General features: G+C 38.2%; 1 protein-coding gene across 2 annotated transcripts in view; it reads right to left on the bottom strand.

Moving 5' to 3' along the window:
• Window positions 1-17,198, bottom strand: part of UTP20 (UTP20 small subunit processome component) — a 107,664-nt gene that overhangs the window by 45,850 nt on the left and 44,616 nt on the right. For both annotated transcript variants that reach the window (XM_049626157.1, XM_049626158.1), the window contains exons 23-29: window positions 15,145-15,235; window positions 14,447-14,532; window positions 13,760-13,885; window positions 9,813-9,979; window positions 7,530-7,738; window positions 1,207-1,350; window positions 419-498 (exon numbers count right to left, since the gene is read on the bottom strand). In XM_049626157.1, coding sequence (XP_049482114.1) covers window positions 419-498; window positions 1,207-1,350; window positions 7,530-7,738; window positions 9,813-9,979; window positions 13,760-13,885; window positions 14,447-14,532; window positions 15,145-15,235 — 903 coding nt within the window. The remainder of the gene's footprint in view (window positions 1-418; window positions 499-1,206; window positions 1,351-7,529; window positions 7,739-9,812; window positions 9,980-13,759; window positions 13,886-14,446; window positions 14,533-15,144; window positions 15,236-17,198) is intronic.

The raw sequence follows: 17,198 nt of genomic DNA, 5'->3' as shown, positions 1-17,198 counted from the left end.
TGTTCAACAACTTGTATTTTTCTTTAAACTATGTCTTTTGAAATTCAGCCACCTTATTCTCTTTAATTTTTTTTTTTTTAACGTTTATTTATTTTTGGGACAGAGAGAGAGCATGAATGGGGGAGGGGCAGAGAGAGAGGGAGACACAGAATTGGAAGCAGGCTCCAGGCTCTGAGCCATCAGCCCAGAGCCTGATGCGGGGCTCGAACTCACGGACCGCGAGATCGTGACCTGAGCCGAAGTCGGACGCTTAACTGACTGAGCCACCCAGGCGCCCCCACCTTATTCTCTTTAACCACACCTGTTGTATTTCATTGTATGGAAAGACCATAAATAATATTATTAATTCCCTTGACTCATTTTGACTAGATTGGTCTAAAACACTGTCATTTTTAAAGGCAGGGAGGAAGGGTCATACCTTGCATTTCTGCTCCAGATACTAATTAGTTTCAGCAGAGGAGTGGGAGAATACTGACTCTCAGATCCAAGCCTTCCGATCTAGGACGCAAAATGAACAGAATACAAAATAAAATCACATACAGAATTGTGGACAAAAATAACTAAAAAGCAGAACAAGTACAGAAACCACACCCAAGGATAAAGAGCCAAAGGACAGAGATTAACATTTAAAGGACAGATGAAAGAAAAAAAACAAAGGAATCCAAAATATCTACACAGGGAAGATGGCAAAGGCAGTGCAAGGAAGGGCTAGACACTTGAAAGGAATGACGTCCTTTAGGTTTCATTTGGGTAGAAATAACAGAGCTCAAGCAGCTAGAAATCTTTCCTAAAATCAAGTCTCCTCTATAGTCTTTTTAGTTACAGTTATACCAGGTATCGTCACAAAATGGTTACAAACAAGGAAATGTGTAACAAAAATACTTGTGCATTTTCTCTTGTATTTGTCAAAATCCAAAGGCACATCACTGAGGTGATACAACGGTTATATTCCATTTGCTTGAGAGACACGTCATTTTCAAATTAACCTTAAGTATAAATGTCATGGGATTAAGAAACCAGCTCTTGAGCTTTAGGTGGCAGTGGAGGCAAAGAAAAGTATTCTGAAGTTCCAGAAACAAAGGAAGACTTAGTGTAAAAGAAAAGACCAGGAAAGGCATTCATGTCTGGGTGTAGACTAAGCTGGGTAAAGTAAAAATAAGGGAAGAAGCAGAAGATATCCAGGCAGAATGTAATAATCATGTTTACCTGGGGCCAAACCGCACCATGAAATACAGCATCAATTTCTTCTGTTCTGAATTGGTAAGACTCCCAATCCAAAAAGATGTCAGTTACCATTTTGATTCCAAGACGTCTTAAATTTTTCAGTGGGTTAATAAACCTGAGCTGTATCTGTAAAACAAAGATCTTCTCTTAAAAAAAAAAAAAAAAAAAACCCAAAAAAACGTATTTCAGGGCACCTGTGTGGCTCAGTTGATTAAACGTCCGACTTCAGCTCAGGTCATGATCTCCTGGTTCGTGAGTTCGAGCCCTGCAACGGGCTCTGTGCTGACATCTCAAAATCTGGAGCCCGCTTCAGATTCTGTGTCTCCATCTCTCTGTCCCTCTCCCACTTGTAATCTGTCTCTCTCTCAAAAATAAATAAACATTAAAAAACTTAAAAAAAAAAAAACAAAACTATTTCCTTTTTATCCTTGGTTCCTCAGGGAAGCACTCTTGCTCAGATGGCTACGAATCAAACTGGAAATCCTGTTAGTAAGTCTATTGACTGTGGCTCTGATTCACATGGAAATGTCAACTGAGTATATCATATTGCTTTTTTCATTGAACAAGATGGGTAAACAGAGACTTAAAGTCAAATGGTGAGGTGTGCTCCATTATCACTGCCTAGTAAAATCACGTTAAAGTGTCCTTAAGGGAAAAAAAAATCACAAATGGAACAGCTGTTTTGTGTCCTGCATTGTTTTATTTCTTTATCCCAGTAATTGTCTCAAATAAAATCCTGATTTCTTCCTATGAACAGAACATTCTAAACAAAAGTTTTTTTGCCATCACAATGTCTTAGATTAGGGGGAAAAAAATAAATCTTTGTTTCAAATCAAAGTCACTTTCTTTTTTTGTTTTCATAACTTATTTTTTTTACTTTTTCTGAAACTAGGAGTTTTCAATTATTCTTGTTAAAAAATTAGTCTAGGGAACTAAAGAATGTATGGTCTATATAGTGGAATACTTCATACAGTATAAGAGAATAAGGTGATTAAATTGAGGCATGGGATGATCTGAAAATATACAGTTTAAAGAAAAATATGGGAAAAAAATCAAAATTTGTCTTTAGAGGCACAGAGGCTAGAGTGGGTGGATGTTTGAATTAAGAGCAAACTTCTTTCATAACAGATACTGCTATGATGTATCAGTAACAGATACTGCTACTGCCTAGCGGCATCTCCTTCCTGATGAGTTACAAAATCACAATTATGTGGCCAGTTTGTTCAGGCTCAGAGTAGAATAATTTATTGAGACCCCACCAATGAGTCCAATGGCATGACAGCCATAGTTCTGACCTCAGCTTAAAATCTCACTAAAGGAAAACATATTAAATTATGTGATAGACTGAAAACGCTGAAGACAGCCAATAGGGGAGGAATTACAAATTTGAAAAGGGAAATAAATGCTTCATGTGAGAGGCAGAATTTCTAGTGGATCTTAAAGGATGAAGAGGTTTAGGCCAAGCAGAGAGATAAAAGCCTAGAAAGTTTTCTTCCAAGCATGGAATGTTATTAAAAATCAAACAAATGGGGTAAGGTGCAACCCCTAATTGTTTTTCCATTTCATTAACATACTGTGAGCCCTGGATATATAGTGGCAACTTATTTTTACAAGGGACCTTTATTATCTATGTCAAAATCTAAAAACCACCCTGAAAAAAATTTTTAATATAATTTACTGTCAAATGGGCTTACATTCAACACCCAGTGCTCATCCCAACAAGTGCCCTCCTCAATGCCCATCACTCATTTTCCCCTCTCCCCAACCTTCCATCAACCCTCAGTTTGTTCTCTGTATTTAAGAGTCTCTTATGGTTTGCTTCCCTCCCTCTCTGTAACTATTTTTTTCCCCTTCCCTTCCACCATGGTCTTCTGTTAAGTTTCTCAAGATCTACATGAGTGAAAACATATGATACCTGTCTTTCTCTGACTGACTTATTTCACTTAGCATAATATGTTCCAGTTCCATCCACGTTGCTGCAAATGGCATGATTTCATTCTTTTTCATTGCCAAGTAGTATTCCATTGTATGTATAAACCACATCCTCTTTATCCATTCTCAATTGATGGACATTTAGGCTCTTTCCATGATTTGGCTACTGTTGAAAGCGCTGGTATAAACATTGGGTACAAATGCCCCTATGCATCAGCACTCCTGTATCCCTTGGGTAAATTCCTAGCAGTGGTATTGCTGGGTCATAGGGTAGATCTATTTTTAATTTTTTGAGGAACCTCCACACTGTTTTCCAGAGCGGCTGCACCAGTTTGCATTCCCACCAACAGTGCAAGAGGGTTCCCGTTTCTCCACATCCTCACCAGTGTCTAGTTTCCTGATTTGCTCATTTTAGCCACTCTGGTGTGAGGAAAACCACTCTGAAATTTGTGAAGACAACACAATACCCTAATATAATGAATTTCATCAAGCTTTATGGCCATGATATTATGAAGAAAAGTAATGGGGGGTTACTTGTGATGAAAATTGGATACTCTGATCAAAAGAAGTATTTGAATCTAAAACAACACATTTTAAATTCAAGTGAATGGGAGCAACAATGTCATTACTTCGCCATGCAAATTGGAGGAATCATCATATTTCACATACCTCCCAGGTTTCTACCATCTACTTGTGGCCAATTATCTCTTTATATAAATTACAACGACAGGAAATAACAGGCAAGCACAAGGTGATACAGTTACAGGTCATTCTGCTTTGCTTCAGTTCTGCGGGCAATATTTTCAATATGAGGTCTATCATGTTTGCTAAAAGATAAAAACTATTACCTACATTTGAAACAATATGGTATCATGATCCCCTGGAGAAAATAAGAAACTAACCATAGCAAATATGATGTCAAATCAGACACCCCCACCTTTTCCCTCTTCCCACCAGGCACCCTCCACATCGGGTAGGATCTACACATTCCACTCACTTCGTTTCTACAGTGTCAGCTTCCCAATTTACTCAATAATTTAGTAAACTTGAGAAAAGCCCTAAAAGTGAGCAATTGTAGACTTTTGTTCCAAGAGGAACAGTCAATATGACTGAGTTCATGTACATTTAAAAGTTACTACATTGTTCAAATATTCCAAAATAAATCAAACCACAACAACCCTCATGATATATACTTCAGTGTCAGTCAATGCTTTAAAGGAGCTAAAAGACACACACACACAAATAAAATTAAAAATAAAAATAAATAAATGTGTAACTTAGTTCAAATACACAAATGTAGAAGTTTAACTCACTTAAGCAGTATTAGTGTAATAATTCATTACAGCACTTCAAGGAATTCTTTGAACTTGTCCAAGAACCTTAAAAAAAAAGCTCCAAACGGTCAAAAAGCTTAGCACCTCACTAACTAAAGATCTATGAAATTGCATAATTGGTCTTTGGAGTTACTAACTGTTGACTCAAGAGTAAGGCTGCATTACTGAATAACTGCTTCTAAGTTAACCAAGAAGTCAGAGAACTTATACAGAGTTTATAAAACCTCTAACCTTTCACGATTTAATATATCCATGTGTAGATAAAGTCACTATCACTCACTATAAGGCACAAATGAAAATTCACAAAGAAGTCTTCGTATGGCTCTGATGCTCTCAAATAACACAGAGAAAGAATTTTTCCAATACCTCTTTTCAGCTTTCACTGTTGCCCCCCCCCCCCCCCCCCCCCCCCCCACCCCAAGCCTCTTTTCCACAAAGCAATCAAAGTGAGATTTTAAACACATCAAACAGACCTCATCACTCCCTGGCTTCAAACCTCTTCGAGGTTTCCCAATACAGTTAGGAGTAAATCCAGCTCACAGCCCAAGAGGCCCTACCTAGCTCTCAATATTACCTTACACGAGTCCTGTCGCTCCTGTGCTTTAGCCATCTTACCCTTGTGTCTCTTAGAATGTGCCACGGCTCTTCTACCTCAGGGACTACCGGTCATTTTATCTGCCTGAAATGTTCTTCCCACAGCTGGGGAGACACGAGTTCAAATTATCACCTCCTTAGAGAAGACACTGACCACCTTAATAAAAGCAGCACCATCCACTCCCTGTTTGTCACTTCCTATCACATCCCCTCATTTTATTTAAAAATTTTCACATCTCATGTCCCTCACTCAACATGCTCATGTTTTCCTCTACTTTTGTGAATATATGGAGTGTATTCCTTTCTAACAGCTATTTTAAGTTTTTGGCTATTTCTATCATCTGTACCATTGCTCGTGCTGCTTCTATTGACTGTTTTTTTCCTTATTATGAATAAAATTTTCTTACTTCTTGGCATGCCTGGTAAAACTTGACTGGATGTCAGACACTGTGAATTTTATTTTCATTTAAATCATTTGAAAACTTTTGCATTTTATTCTCAGAAGCAGTTAATGTACTTGGGAAGTTGGATCTTTGTGAGCTTTGGTAGGTGTTGCCAGGGCAGCCTTTATTCCAGAGTTAATCTAGTTCCAACACCGAGGCAAGGCCCTGCCTAGGACTCTTCCTGGTGCCTCGGGTATTATGAGCTTTCTGCCCTGGCTATTGGGAACTTGAGCTGCTCCTAACCGTGTGTTAGTCGGAGGTCTGTTCTCTGCCTGCTTGCAGTTTTTCTGCATCTGTTCAAGATGGATCAACAAGGACTAGGTTTGGCCTTCCTTCTCAAGCAACTAAAAAACTGAACATATGAAACATTCATATGAACATATGAAATGATGATTTTTCAGATACTAGACAGCAGGCAGTAAAGGACAGTAAGCCCTGGGAGAGGGGGGCAACAGAGGAAGTGAGTCCTACACATTTCCCGGTTTCCTGCTTGGAGTTCCAGGATTTAGTGTGAGAAGGCAGAGCCCAGGCATGGCAGCAAGAATTTGCAGGCAGAGTGCTGGGGAGGAGAGAGCTCCATAGAGAATGAGTCACAGATCTGCAGAGGGTCTCATTTATTTCCCTCTGGGGACTCCCCACCAACCGACATTATTCTAATTATTTATTTATTCTCTTTCTCCCCATGACACTGAGTCCTTACCTGTCTCATTCCCCACCTAGAATTATGTCTGATAGATAGCAGGTAGGTGTGAAATAAGTATTTATTGAAAAAATGAATGGACAGGAAGTTTTGTTTGCTTTGTTCACTGTTCCATCTCCAGTGCTCAGAACGGTGCCTGTCACCCAAAAGGGGCTCAATTAATATTTGTGGAAGGAATGAATGAAAGAGTAAAGAAAACAAAATGATGCCTAACAAAATATAAGGTGTGTTCTAAATCCCTGGAGCTCGACAATCGAGAATTTCATTACTAAAGCAGATGTGTATCCACACATAGCCCAAAAAACAGCGTCAAATTTTGGTTGTCCATTTTCAGTGATCATGACCATATCTGAGAGACAGTTCACCATGCATATCCATAAATCAAATGAATGAAACAGATTTTTAACCCAGTTAAAACTGTGCCTGTTTACCATTAATGGAGAATCAACAGAAATGGGAATCTAGATCTGCACTTCAAGTCTCATTTTCTCTAAGAAGCCTTCAGTCCATAAAGACATAGGTTTCTCTTGACTTCCCAGAAAGTATACTTATGCCCGTATACTTGTTTCAACAGAACATAAATATATTGTCTTTAATACAATTCAGAAAATATTTACTGCCTTGTGAAGCCTCTGGCATTGAGCTAGCTGCATGGTCTTGCTGCTGATCTTTATTCAAAACATTGTACTCCTAGTAGGCAAGCATTTACTTATAAAAGACCTCTCGGCAATTCTTACCTCAAAATAACAAGGATGATGCTAACAGTATTCTGTTCATTCTCCAACTACTCTGGACAAATGAGAGTTGGAAGATGTCCTATACCTCTAGGCTCTTGAAATTAAAATGTGAGAAACATCAGCTCAACTATCCCTGACTTTAGTTTTTCAGATGTATATAGAACTAATTCACACTCTGTTTTTAAACCTCTTTTTAAAATATACAAGTGACATACAGCTGACCCTTGAATAACGCAAGGGTTAGGGGTGTTGATCCCTTGCGCAGTCACAAGTCTATGTGTAACTCCCCCAAAACTTTACTAATAGCTTACTGTTGATTGAAAGCCTTACCAATACCATAAACAGTCAATTAACATATACTTTGTATATGTATTCTACTTTGTAATTCTGTATTATTACTTTATAATAAAGTCAGCTAGAGAAAAGGTTATTAAGAAGATCATTAGGTACATTTACAGTACTGCACTACATTTATCAGAAAAAAAAATCCCACTTGCAAGTGGACCCACACAGTTCAAACCCACATAATTCATCCAGGAAGAAAAACATCTACAGTGAATCTCACCTTTTCTCGTTGGTCAAGGATGTGTGAGACTGTTGCTGTCATGCACAACAGTATCTGCAAAATCTTTGGTAAGTAGGCACTGATCAGATGACTAATGTTCTTCAATACTATTTCAAGGCTATTTAAGATACCATGCTGACGACCTAAAGGAAGAACTTTCGACAAATCCAAATCTTCTACTGACTGAATGACTGCAGAATGGCATTCTCCTAGTGCAAGAGATATCAAGTAAAAGGAAATGTTAGTTACTCTCCAATTACAGCTTCAATTTCCCTCAATGATACAGTATGATCATGTAGATGATAATGTACTTTCCTAACATATTTTCTCCTGATTCTCTTACCAAATATTCAATGAGCTAGGCATGGCACATTTTAGTATTATCACTTTATAGATGAGGAAACTCAGAATAAAAGAGAGAGAAACTTGTGCCAGAACCAAGTCTCTAAGCCCACTTCTCATCCTTAGACTATTCCTCAAAACCCGAGTTACAATGTCTTCATTCCCCTCGCAATTTTCCATACACTTTCCTCACTCTCAGCTTTCACTGTCTATGTTGATTTGAGCAGTTTCACAGAAAATGTCCCACTAATTAGAAGTTTCTTAAATGCCGAGAATCAAATGTTTCCTCTTGTAGTCCTTAGTGAATAAATAAAACAAAATTCTTTATAAACAGGCACCAAAATTGATTTCATAATTTACTTAAAAGACTTGAATTGTTACTGCTTGAGCTTTATACTTCAAACCAACTGGCATGAAATCACAGGCTTGCTAATTCATACACCTAAATGGTACACCTGTAAGAGTACCATTTATAGCTACCCTCTTACAATGGAGGCTGTTTCACTGAACAAAAGCCTTTCTATTCTTTTGCAGGGCAATATACTGAATGAAAACATTTTAACAGCTGAATCCATTATCATAGAAAAATACAGAACTTAATGTAACATATTACCCTATAAATAAATATCTATGTTTGCCTAAAGCAAAGCAATTATGGGACTACAGCAAAGGTTCTGCAGTCAGAAAGAGCTATCATTTTCTCCTTCCCTTCCCCTTCCTTCCTTCTTCCCTCCCTTTCTTTCTTTCTCTCTCTTTATCTCTTTCTCTCTCCTATTTTTGGGACACCTGAGTGGTTCAGTGGTTGAGCTTCCAACTCTTGACTTCAGCTTAGGTCATGCACCTCACAGTTGGTGAGATCGAGCCCCAATGCTAGGCTCTGTGCTGTTACCTTGGAGCCTGCTTGGGATTCTCTCTCTCTCCCTCTCTCTGCCCCTACCCAGCTTGGATGCTCGCTCTCTCTCAAAATAAATAAACTTAAAAAAACAAAAACAAAAACAAAAACAAAACTACCATTTTCTACCTGAGTGGCTATAAGCAAAATACTACACTCTCTAAGTCTCAGTTTCCTCATTTGTAAAATGGGACCAGTCAAGTAATGATACCTCATGTGGTTATTTTAAGGATCAACTGAGTTGTATGTAAAGGGATCTGCCATAATGTCTGGCATGGAGTATGCACTCAATGTTAGCTATTATTATTACTAATAATTACTAACATTGCACACCAAAAAACAGACCACACAGCATTTCAACTCATTTTTATATACTTATTACATTCACTGCACTTAGACGGTGAGGTTGAGAGCAGAGATTATTGAGAGGTGTCCAGGGTACAGGAGGTATTCAATTAATCATTACTCAATAGATGAATGACTTAGTGAATGATTAAATACCAAGACAATTGAAATTAATTCATCAGCATGCTCTAAGTTTCTAAGGAGAAACCTATTCATTGTGTATGCGTAAGTACCATTTTTCAAATGGCCTAAATGCACAACAATCAAAATACATTATCTTTCTCCTTCCTTCCTTCCTTCCTTCCTTCCTTCCTTCCTTCCTTCCCTTCCTTCCTTCCTTCCTTTAAAGATCTTATTTTTTCTAAGTAATCTCTACACCCAACGTGGGGTTTGAACTTACAACCCTGAGATCAAGAGTCGCATGCTCCACCGACCGCGCCAGCCAGGCTCCCCCTGAAAAATACACATTTTCTAATCAGGGGCTTACTGACACATGGATGCTGACAACCCTCAGGATCAGTGTGAGCTTTGCTTAATTCAATTAAAATTTCAAATGAATTCCATTTCAGCCAAAAGTCCACCATCAAGATTGGGAGGAACAGTCCCATGAGAAAGATGTCCAAGAGCACAGGAGACTTAGCCTGAGACATCAGAAATCTACAGCAGACAACACACATTCAGAGTAGCAGGGAGTTGAGAGCTACCATTCTTGAAGTGCTTCACAGGTTCAAATAGCAGGTCCAAGAATGTCTCAATCTCCTCCGGTTTGGTCCCAGCAAGGAATCTCAGAACAATGGACATGCGGGTCCCTGAGGCAGATTTCCCCTGAGTTTTACTCCCAGTCTTATTTTTCATTCGGCCATACAAAATCCTAAAAAGTTAATTAAGAGAACATTATTTTCTTTGCACATTAATCCTGAAACATAATTCTAGTCATTCTGTTTTCCTAAAAGCCAAGAACAGCAAGTCAACGGACTTAAAAGGATATATTATAAAATAAGGAAAGATGAAAACAGAAATTAGTTATTTAACATATAAAATTTAGAAGAACAACAAAAAACAAGGCTGAAGGAAGCAGGAGGAAGGAAATAATAAAGATAAAAGGCCAAAAGGTAGTTCTTTATACGAAGAAAAAAAGCAGTAAAATAGGCAAGCCAAAGGTATATCTAATCAAGAAAAAATGAAAACAATAATATATAGATTAAAAGGAAATAAGTGAATTCAACTCTAAGTAAAATAAGGAAACTGACGGGGCGCCTGGGTGGCGCAGTCGGTTAAGCGTCCGACTTCAGCCAGGTCACGATCTCGCGGTCCGTGAGTTCGAGCCCCGCGTCAGGCTCTGGGCTGATGGCTCGGAGCCTGGAGCCTGTTTCCAATTCTGTGTCTCCCTCTCTCTCTGCCCCTCCCCTGTTCATGCTCTGTCTCTCTCTGTCCCAAAAATAAATAAAAAACATTGAAAAAAAAAATTAAAAAAAAAAAATAAGGAAACTGGCAAGATTTCAATTAAATGGGGAATTTCCTGGGCAAGAAAAAGCCAAAACACATAAGTAAGTGAAAGGAACTTAAGAAAACCTGAATAGAACAGTAATCATGAGTAAACATGGAACCTATACAGTTTTTCAGATGAATTTTTTAAACTGTCAAAGAAAACTAATTGCTATGCTATAAAGTTTCATAGCTGAGAGAAAGAAGGAACAGTCCTTTTTCATTTATGAAGGAGGTGTAACTAAGATATTGAGTTGGGCTAGGAACAAAAATAAAATTATATACCACTCTTGCTTATAAACATAAAACCCATTTCTTTTTAAAAAAAATTTTAGTGTTTATTTTTGAGAGAGAGAGAGAGAGAACACATGTGCACACGCACAAGTGAGGGAGGGGCAGAGAGCAAGAGACACAGAATCCGAAGCAGGCTCCAGGCTCTAGGCTCTGAGCTGTTAGCACATAGCCTGATGAGGGGCTCAAACTCACAAGCTGTGATATCATGACCTGAGCAGAAGTCGAACGCTCAACCGACTGAGCCACCCAGGCGCCTCATAATACTCATTTCTAATTACAGTATCCAGTAATGCATTAAAACAATATTAAAGCTAAATAAGAAGTATCCCAGAAATGCAAGACAGAATCACTAGCAAAACCTATTAGATTGGGGTGCTTTATACTCTTAAACATTTTTGAGGTCCCCAAAGAGTTTTTGTATGAGTCTTATCTATTGATATTTATCATAGTAGAAATTAAAATGGGTTGCCATAAATAATATTTTTAATAAAAAATAATTTTATTTTCCAAATCTCTCCCCACCAAAACTTAGTGAGTCTAGAGGTATGTTTTTTTTACTTATTTTCACATTTCTTTACTATCTTGCTTATTAGAAGATAACTGGATTTTCCTATCGATTTCTGCATTCAATCAATTGCAATGTATTGTAGTTGAAGAAAATCCAGACTTTAAACAGATATGCAGGTGGGGAAAGGAAACATATTTTGTAAACTTTCAGATAATTCTTTTGTGATAACTGTGGATATTGCACTTTGATACTACACCAAACTTCAACAAGTGGTACTTTCCATTTTTTCTATTTTTTTAATTTTCTTTTTAATGTTTATTTATTCTTTGAGAGAGAGAGAGAGAGAGAGAGAGAGAATGAGCAAGGGAGGGGCAGAGAGAGGGAGGCACAGAATCCGAAGCAGGCTCCAGGCTCTGAGCCGTCGGCCCAGAGCCCGACGCAGGGCTCGAACTCACAAACCGTAAGATCATGACCCAAGCTGAAGTCGGACACTTAACCAACTGAGCCACCTAGGCGCCCCAACAAGCGGTAGTTTCTTAAAGGCTAGTTGCAATGTGCAATCTGAAACATATTCATAAACTCTGTGATCTGTTACCTTAATCTCCATCTGTCTATCTTGCACTTTGAATGGATCTTTACCCACCAATGATTCTGTAACACGCATCGGTAATTTGGAAAATAGGCCATTCGATGAGACAACCAGTATTCAGCAGAAGTGCTTTATGCACATTTCCCACTTTGTCATATAAGACAATAAAAAGACGAGTACTCAAGGTTTAAGATTCACCAAGAACATTAATGACCAGGATTTTTTTTTTTTTTTTTTTTAATTCCAGGTGTGTGGTAATGAAGAATGACTGGTACAGTTTGGAGGCACTGTCCTGATTAGTCGTGGGGCACCAGAAGTTTTTACCCACTGTTGCTTCTGCCTCGTCAGCACAAATATCAACATGCTGGGAAAAAGTAATGTCTTAGTAGTACTATGAAAAAAGTCTTAACCTCATAGACCGCCTGAGAGCATCTCAGCGACAGCCCCCGCCAAGAAGGGGCAGACTACACTTCAAGAAGGGCTGCTCTAGCAGCATTACTGTTAAATACGGCAGCAAGACAAGGATAACCACAAACACTACCACCACAGTTCATTCTTCTACTCTGTGTAGGTGATACGTAAATTTAAAAAACAGAAAAAATAAGGCTTGTTTGTTTTTACCATAAAAGACAAAATTAATTAGACTAACATTTACTACAGGCCGTGGAGTACCTTCTGTCAGGGGAGACAAGTGATAAGAAAGAGGATATGCTGGACAATTATGAGGAAAAATAAAGCGAGGCAGGGGACTAAAGGGTGATTAGAGGACGGTGCGATTTTACACAAAGTGGTCGAGGAAGGCATCCTGACAACATGACATCGGAGAGAAGACTGAGTGAAGAAGAAGAGCTAGCCAACTTGTGTTGTGAGCACAGAGATGAGCAGGTCCACAGACTTGGAAGTGGGCTCTGAGGGGGGCAGTGAATGGAAACCATGTGGCTGGACAGGCAGGCTGCAGGGAGGTCATACCAGGCCCTCGAAGGAGGAGTGAGGACCTTCTACTTTATTTCGAGTAAAATGGAACCTTAAAGAGTTTTTTTTAAACAGCAGACTAATAATTTAATGACTGTTATTAACGATTACTTTTTCAACCAAGAAAATCCAATGAAAACTATTAAAATGAATATAACAAAGGTCTGTACTGTGGATGGTTACATTATCGACACCAAAAATCAATAGCTTTTATAATCATAATTAGTTACATACCAAATGAATGAATTATTTTTACTATTTCTCAATAAAATTTAGAGGAATACTGGATTTAATTTTAACATTATTATTAAAATAACTCCACGGCAAGATCTTTCTTTATGTTAGGGACAAAGTTTATTTTATATCTTATCTTAAAGTTTATTTATTTATTTTGAGAGAGAGAATGCAAGCAGGGGAAGGACAGAGAGGGGTGGGGGGGAATCCCAAGCAGGCTCCACACCACCACTGTGTGAGCCTATCGTGGGGCCTGAACTCACAAACTGTGAGATCACGATCTGAGCCGAGACCAAGAATTGGGACTCTTAAGTAACTGAGCCACCCAGATGCCCCAGGGACAAATTATTTTCAAGTAAGTTTCTATAACAATTTGACTTCTCCAAAAGGTCCAATTAAAAAAAAAAAAAATCAAAATAAAATAAAAAGTGAAATATTCCATTATAATTGAAAAAATTATAACTGAAGGAATAATCGTATGATTATAAATGAAAGAATCATAATACTCCATTCACAACTGTTTTTGTGACCAACTTAAAAAAAAAATCAGTTGTAAACAGTATAAATACCTCATCAGAATGGGAAACAGATCTGCTCGGTGGGCTGTTTTCACTACTGCATTATCTTCAGAAATGCTAAAATGCACTATCTCTTCCTTAAAGCTTCGGTCTTCAAGCAATCTTTGTAAGTTTTCCCTTTAAAAATAGAATACAGCACAAATCATCATTTAATAATCAATGGTACCTTTAAAAAATGCAATATATAGTACAGTAATCCAAAAAACTGAAACAGGTATTAAGAATACCCATATTGTGGTTGATATTCATAAAGGAAAATTTTCACAAAATGACAGGCTTTCAAATTTTAAAAGGTAAAAGTGACTATAAGGAAGTAACAGTCAATAACTCAGCTGTTTAAAAGAGATTCATACAAAAACTTTCCTTAGTTCTTACAGAGAGTGATCATTAGGATTCCCTGTGTAATCACCAAGATTTTGGCGTTACTGAAGCAACATGATATAACCTTCTCAACACTTATCAATTAATATTCTCTTTCCTACCTTATTACTGATGAAGAATCACTCAACACACAAATATACTTTCAGTTTTCATTTATTACTTGAAAATAGCATTATGATTATGGTAGAAAAGAGGGAAATTTCCTAGGCCTTCAGAAAATTATTTTAGAAAGGCTCTCAGGTAGAAAGATAAAAATCAGCCAAAGAAACAGCATTTCTTTAGCTTCAAGTAACTTACCTGTAAGGGAGGATATGTGGATGCTTATATGTCATTATACAATCCAGGGTTATTTTCTGCACCATTTGATCCTGATGTAGCAACAGCTAAGAATGATATTTTATAGAATAAATTAATGAAGTCACATATACCATGGGAAGTTATATGTGAGTTATGGGCAGAATGAAGATAAATTCTGCTAAAATCATATAAGTCCCCCGTTAAGAAACATCCAAATGAAAAAAGGAAATTTTGTTTCCCCTTATGGCCTAGAATGACAACCAATGCTTACTCAGCTTCTGGCATTAAATTTCGTCCACAATCTTTTCTGTAACTGAAGGTCATATATTGTGACTGCAACAGATTCTTATTCCAACTATCAGCTTTCACTCAATCTAACAGATCCTGAAATTCCAGCACTCCGTAAGACCAATTTATGTAAAAGGAAAAGTAGCTAGCTTCTTTTGGCACAAACCCATTGTTAATACAGCTGACCAATGTTACCCAAGATGTCTTTAATACCAACAAAATCAGTACTGTCTAAAACTGTTTCTCAAGATACAGAAAATAATTATTAACTTTTAAAACATTGTACTGGAAAGGCAGACATAGGCCCTATTTATTAACAATTATTAAAAACCTAAAAGTTATTCTGATAAAGTAAATGACAAGAGAAAATTTCACAAAGAATTATAGTGGCAATAATTTATTTTACTTACCTGAAGATACAGGTCATATAATTTGGATTCTAGATACAAGGCTCGTGGATTTGAAAACTTTGAGAAAACTTGCAAATGAGCAATTAACTGCCTAAAAACACAAAAAACAAAAACGACAGGCAACACAGAATTAAAGAACAGAGATTTTCTTAAGATGATAGTGCCCACCAATTTTAGTCTCTCTGACAACTATGCCAAACACCTTAACTATGGTTTCACTGTTAACTCACAAACAAGTTTTAATTATTTGCATTTAGGAAATTATTCTACAGAAATTCTCAATCTCACGCAGGCCTTCCTTTGAAATCTAGGCTCTCTCCCCCAGAAAATCATTCAGGATGTGCTTCGAATGGTTTAAATTAACCAAACATGGGAAGTAATCAAACAGCAATACATTGCAAAGTTGAACACAGGTAATTTCTGAAATGATTCCTTGTCTAGTTTCGATGCAGTAGACAAGGTGGTAAAATATAATCTTCCTCACTTTCATATAACATGAACACTGATGTCAGGAAACAGAGGTCCATGTTTGGGTAACCATGACTCTTTTTAAAAAAAAATTTTTTTAATGTTTATTCATTTTTGAGATAGAGAGAGACAGAGCATGAATGGGGGAGGGGCAGAGAGAGAGGGAGACACAGAATCGGAAGCAGGCTCCAGGCTCTGAGCCATCAGCCCAGAGCCTGACGCGGGGCTCGAACTCACGAACCGTGAGATCGTGACCTGAGGTGAAGTCGGACGCTCAGCCGACTGAGCCACCCAGGCGCCCCCCCCTTTTTTTTTTTAATTTTTTTTTTAATGTTTATTCATTTTTGAGACAGAGAGAGACAGAGCATGAATGGGGGAGGGGCAGGGGTAACCATGACTCTTGGTTACCAAGAAGGAGTAAGAAAGAACAATATTCTGTGGTCAAAAGTTAAATATGGATATGGGACTGCCTCCAAGCCACTTAGATCATCCACTACATCCAATAAAAGAGGCTGAGAAGAGAGCTCAGTGACTCGCTCAACTTCCTAATCCATAGGCTTCATGAGGCTTTAAAAAATTTTTTTTTCTTAATGTTTGAGAGAGAGACAGAGTCAGAGCACAAGAGCAGGAGGGGCAGAGACAGAGAGGGAGACACAGAATCTGAAGCAGGCTCCAGGCTCTGAGCTGTCAGCACAGAGCCCGACGTGGGGCTCCAACTTGGGAACAATGAGATCATGACCTGAGTCGAAGTTGGACATTCAACCGACTGAGCCACCCAGGTGCCCCGATGAGGCTTTACAATAGTACTTGGGAAACAAACTGTTTTCTCTCTGTGTATAATTTATAAGCTGTATAGGGCTTAAAAAAAACAAAAAAAAAAACCTGAATGAACAAATGTTACGATTTTAAGAGGTTTTATCTGCCTATTTCAAGACTAAAAGCAGGGAGAAGTGAAGAGAGATAGAAACCATGCTGCACAGGTGATGCTGACTTTGGGGAAAGCGACTTAATGTTTCAGAGTCTCAGTTTCCTCATCCAGGCAAAGACACCACCTCCTGGATTTCCTGCAAGGATTGAACCAAACTTGTGGGGACTCTGTTCCTAAGAGTTTAGTAAACAGTGCTCCTCCTCTGCTCCCGGGCAAAAGAATGCAAAACTGTAAAAATCCTACGGGACTCTATTAACAGAGAAAGTAATCTTTCTCTGGGAGGGGAGGGGAGGACACAGCAAAGGTCCAGAGGTAAGAAAGAAAGAGGTATGACTGGATAAGTAAGTAGCTTATTCATTTATTCAACAAAGAAATACGAGGACTAATCTTTTGCTAGCTGTGTGCTGAGGATACGAAGAAGAAAACAGCAATCTTGGTCTTGGAGAAAGTAGTAGGGGACAGAACGCTCAGAGTTATGAGAAGGTAGAAACAAAAGGAACTAGTTTCAGGAAGCATGGCCACACTCTTTTCTTGCCCCTATGCTTTATACACTATCTCATTCATTCATTCATTCATTTTGAGAGAGAGAGAGAGAGAGAGAGAGAGAGAGAACACAGGGGAGGAGGGGCAAAAAGAGGGGGGGGGGAGAGAGGGAGAG

Source organism: Panthera uncia, chromosome B4 (genome assembly GCF_023721935.1).
Source record: "Panthera uncia isolate 11264 chromosome B4, Puncia_PCG_1.0, whole genome shotgun sequence".
NCBI classification, from domain to species: domain Eukaryota; kingdom Metazoa; phylum Chordata; class Mammalia; order Carnivora; family Felidae; genus Panthera; species Panthera uncia.
The sequence above is the reverse complement of the archived record's forward strand: the minus strand, read 5'-3'. Positions and strand labels throughout refer to the sequence as shown.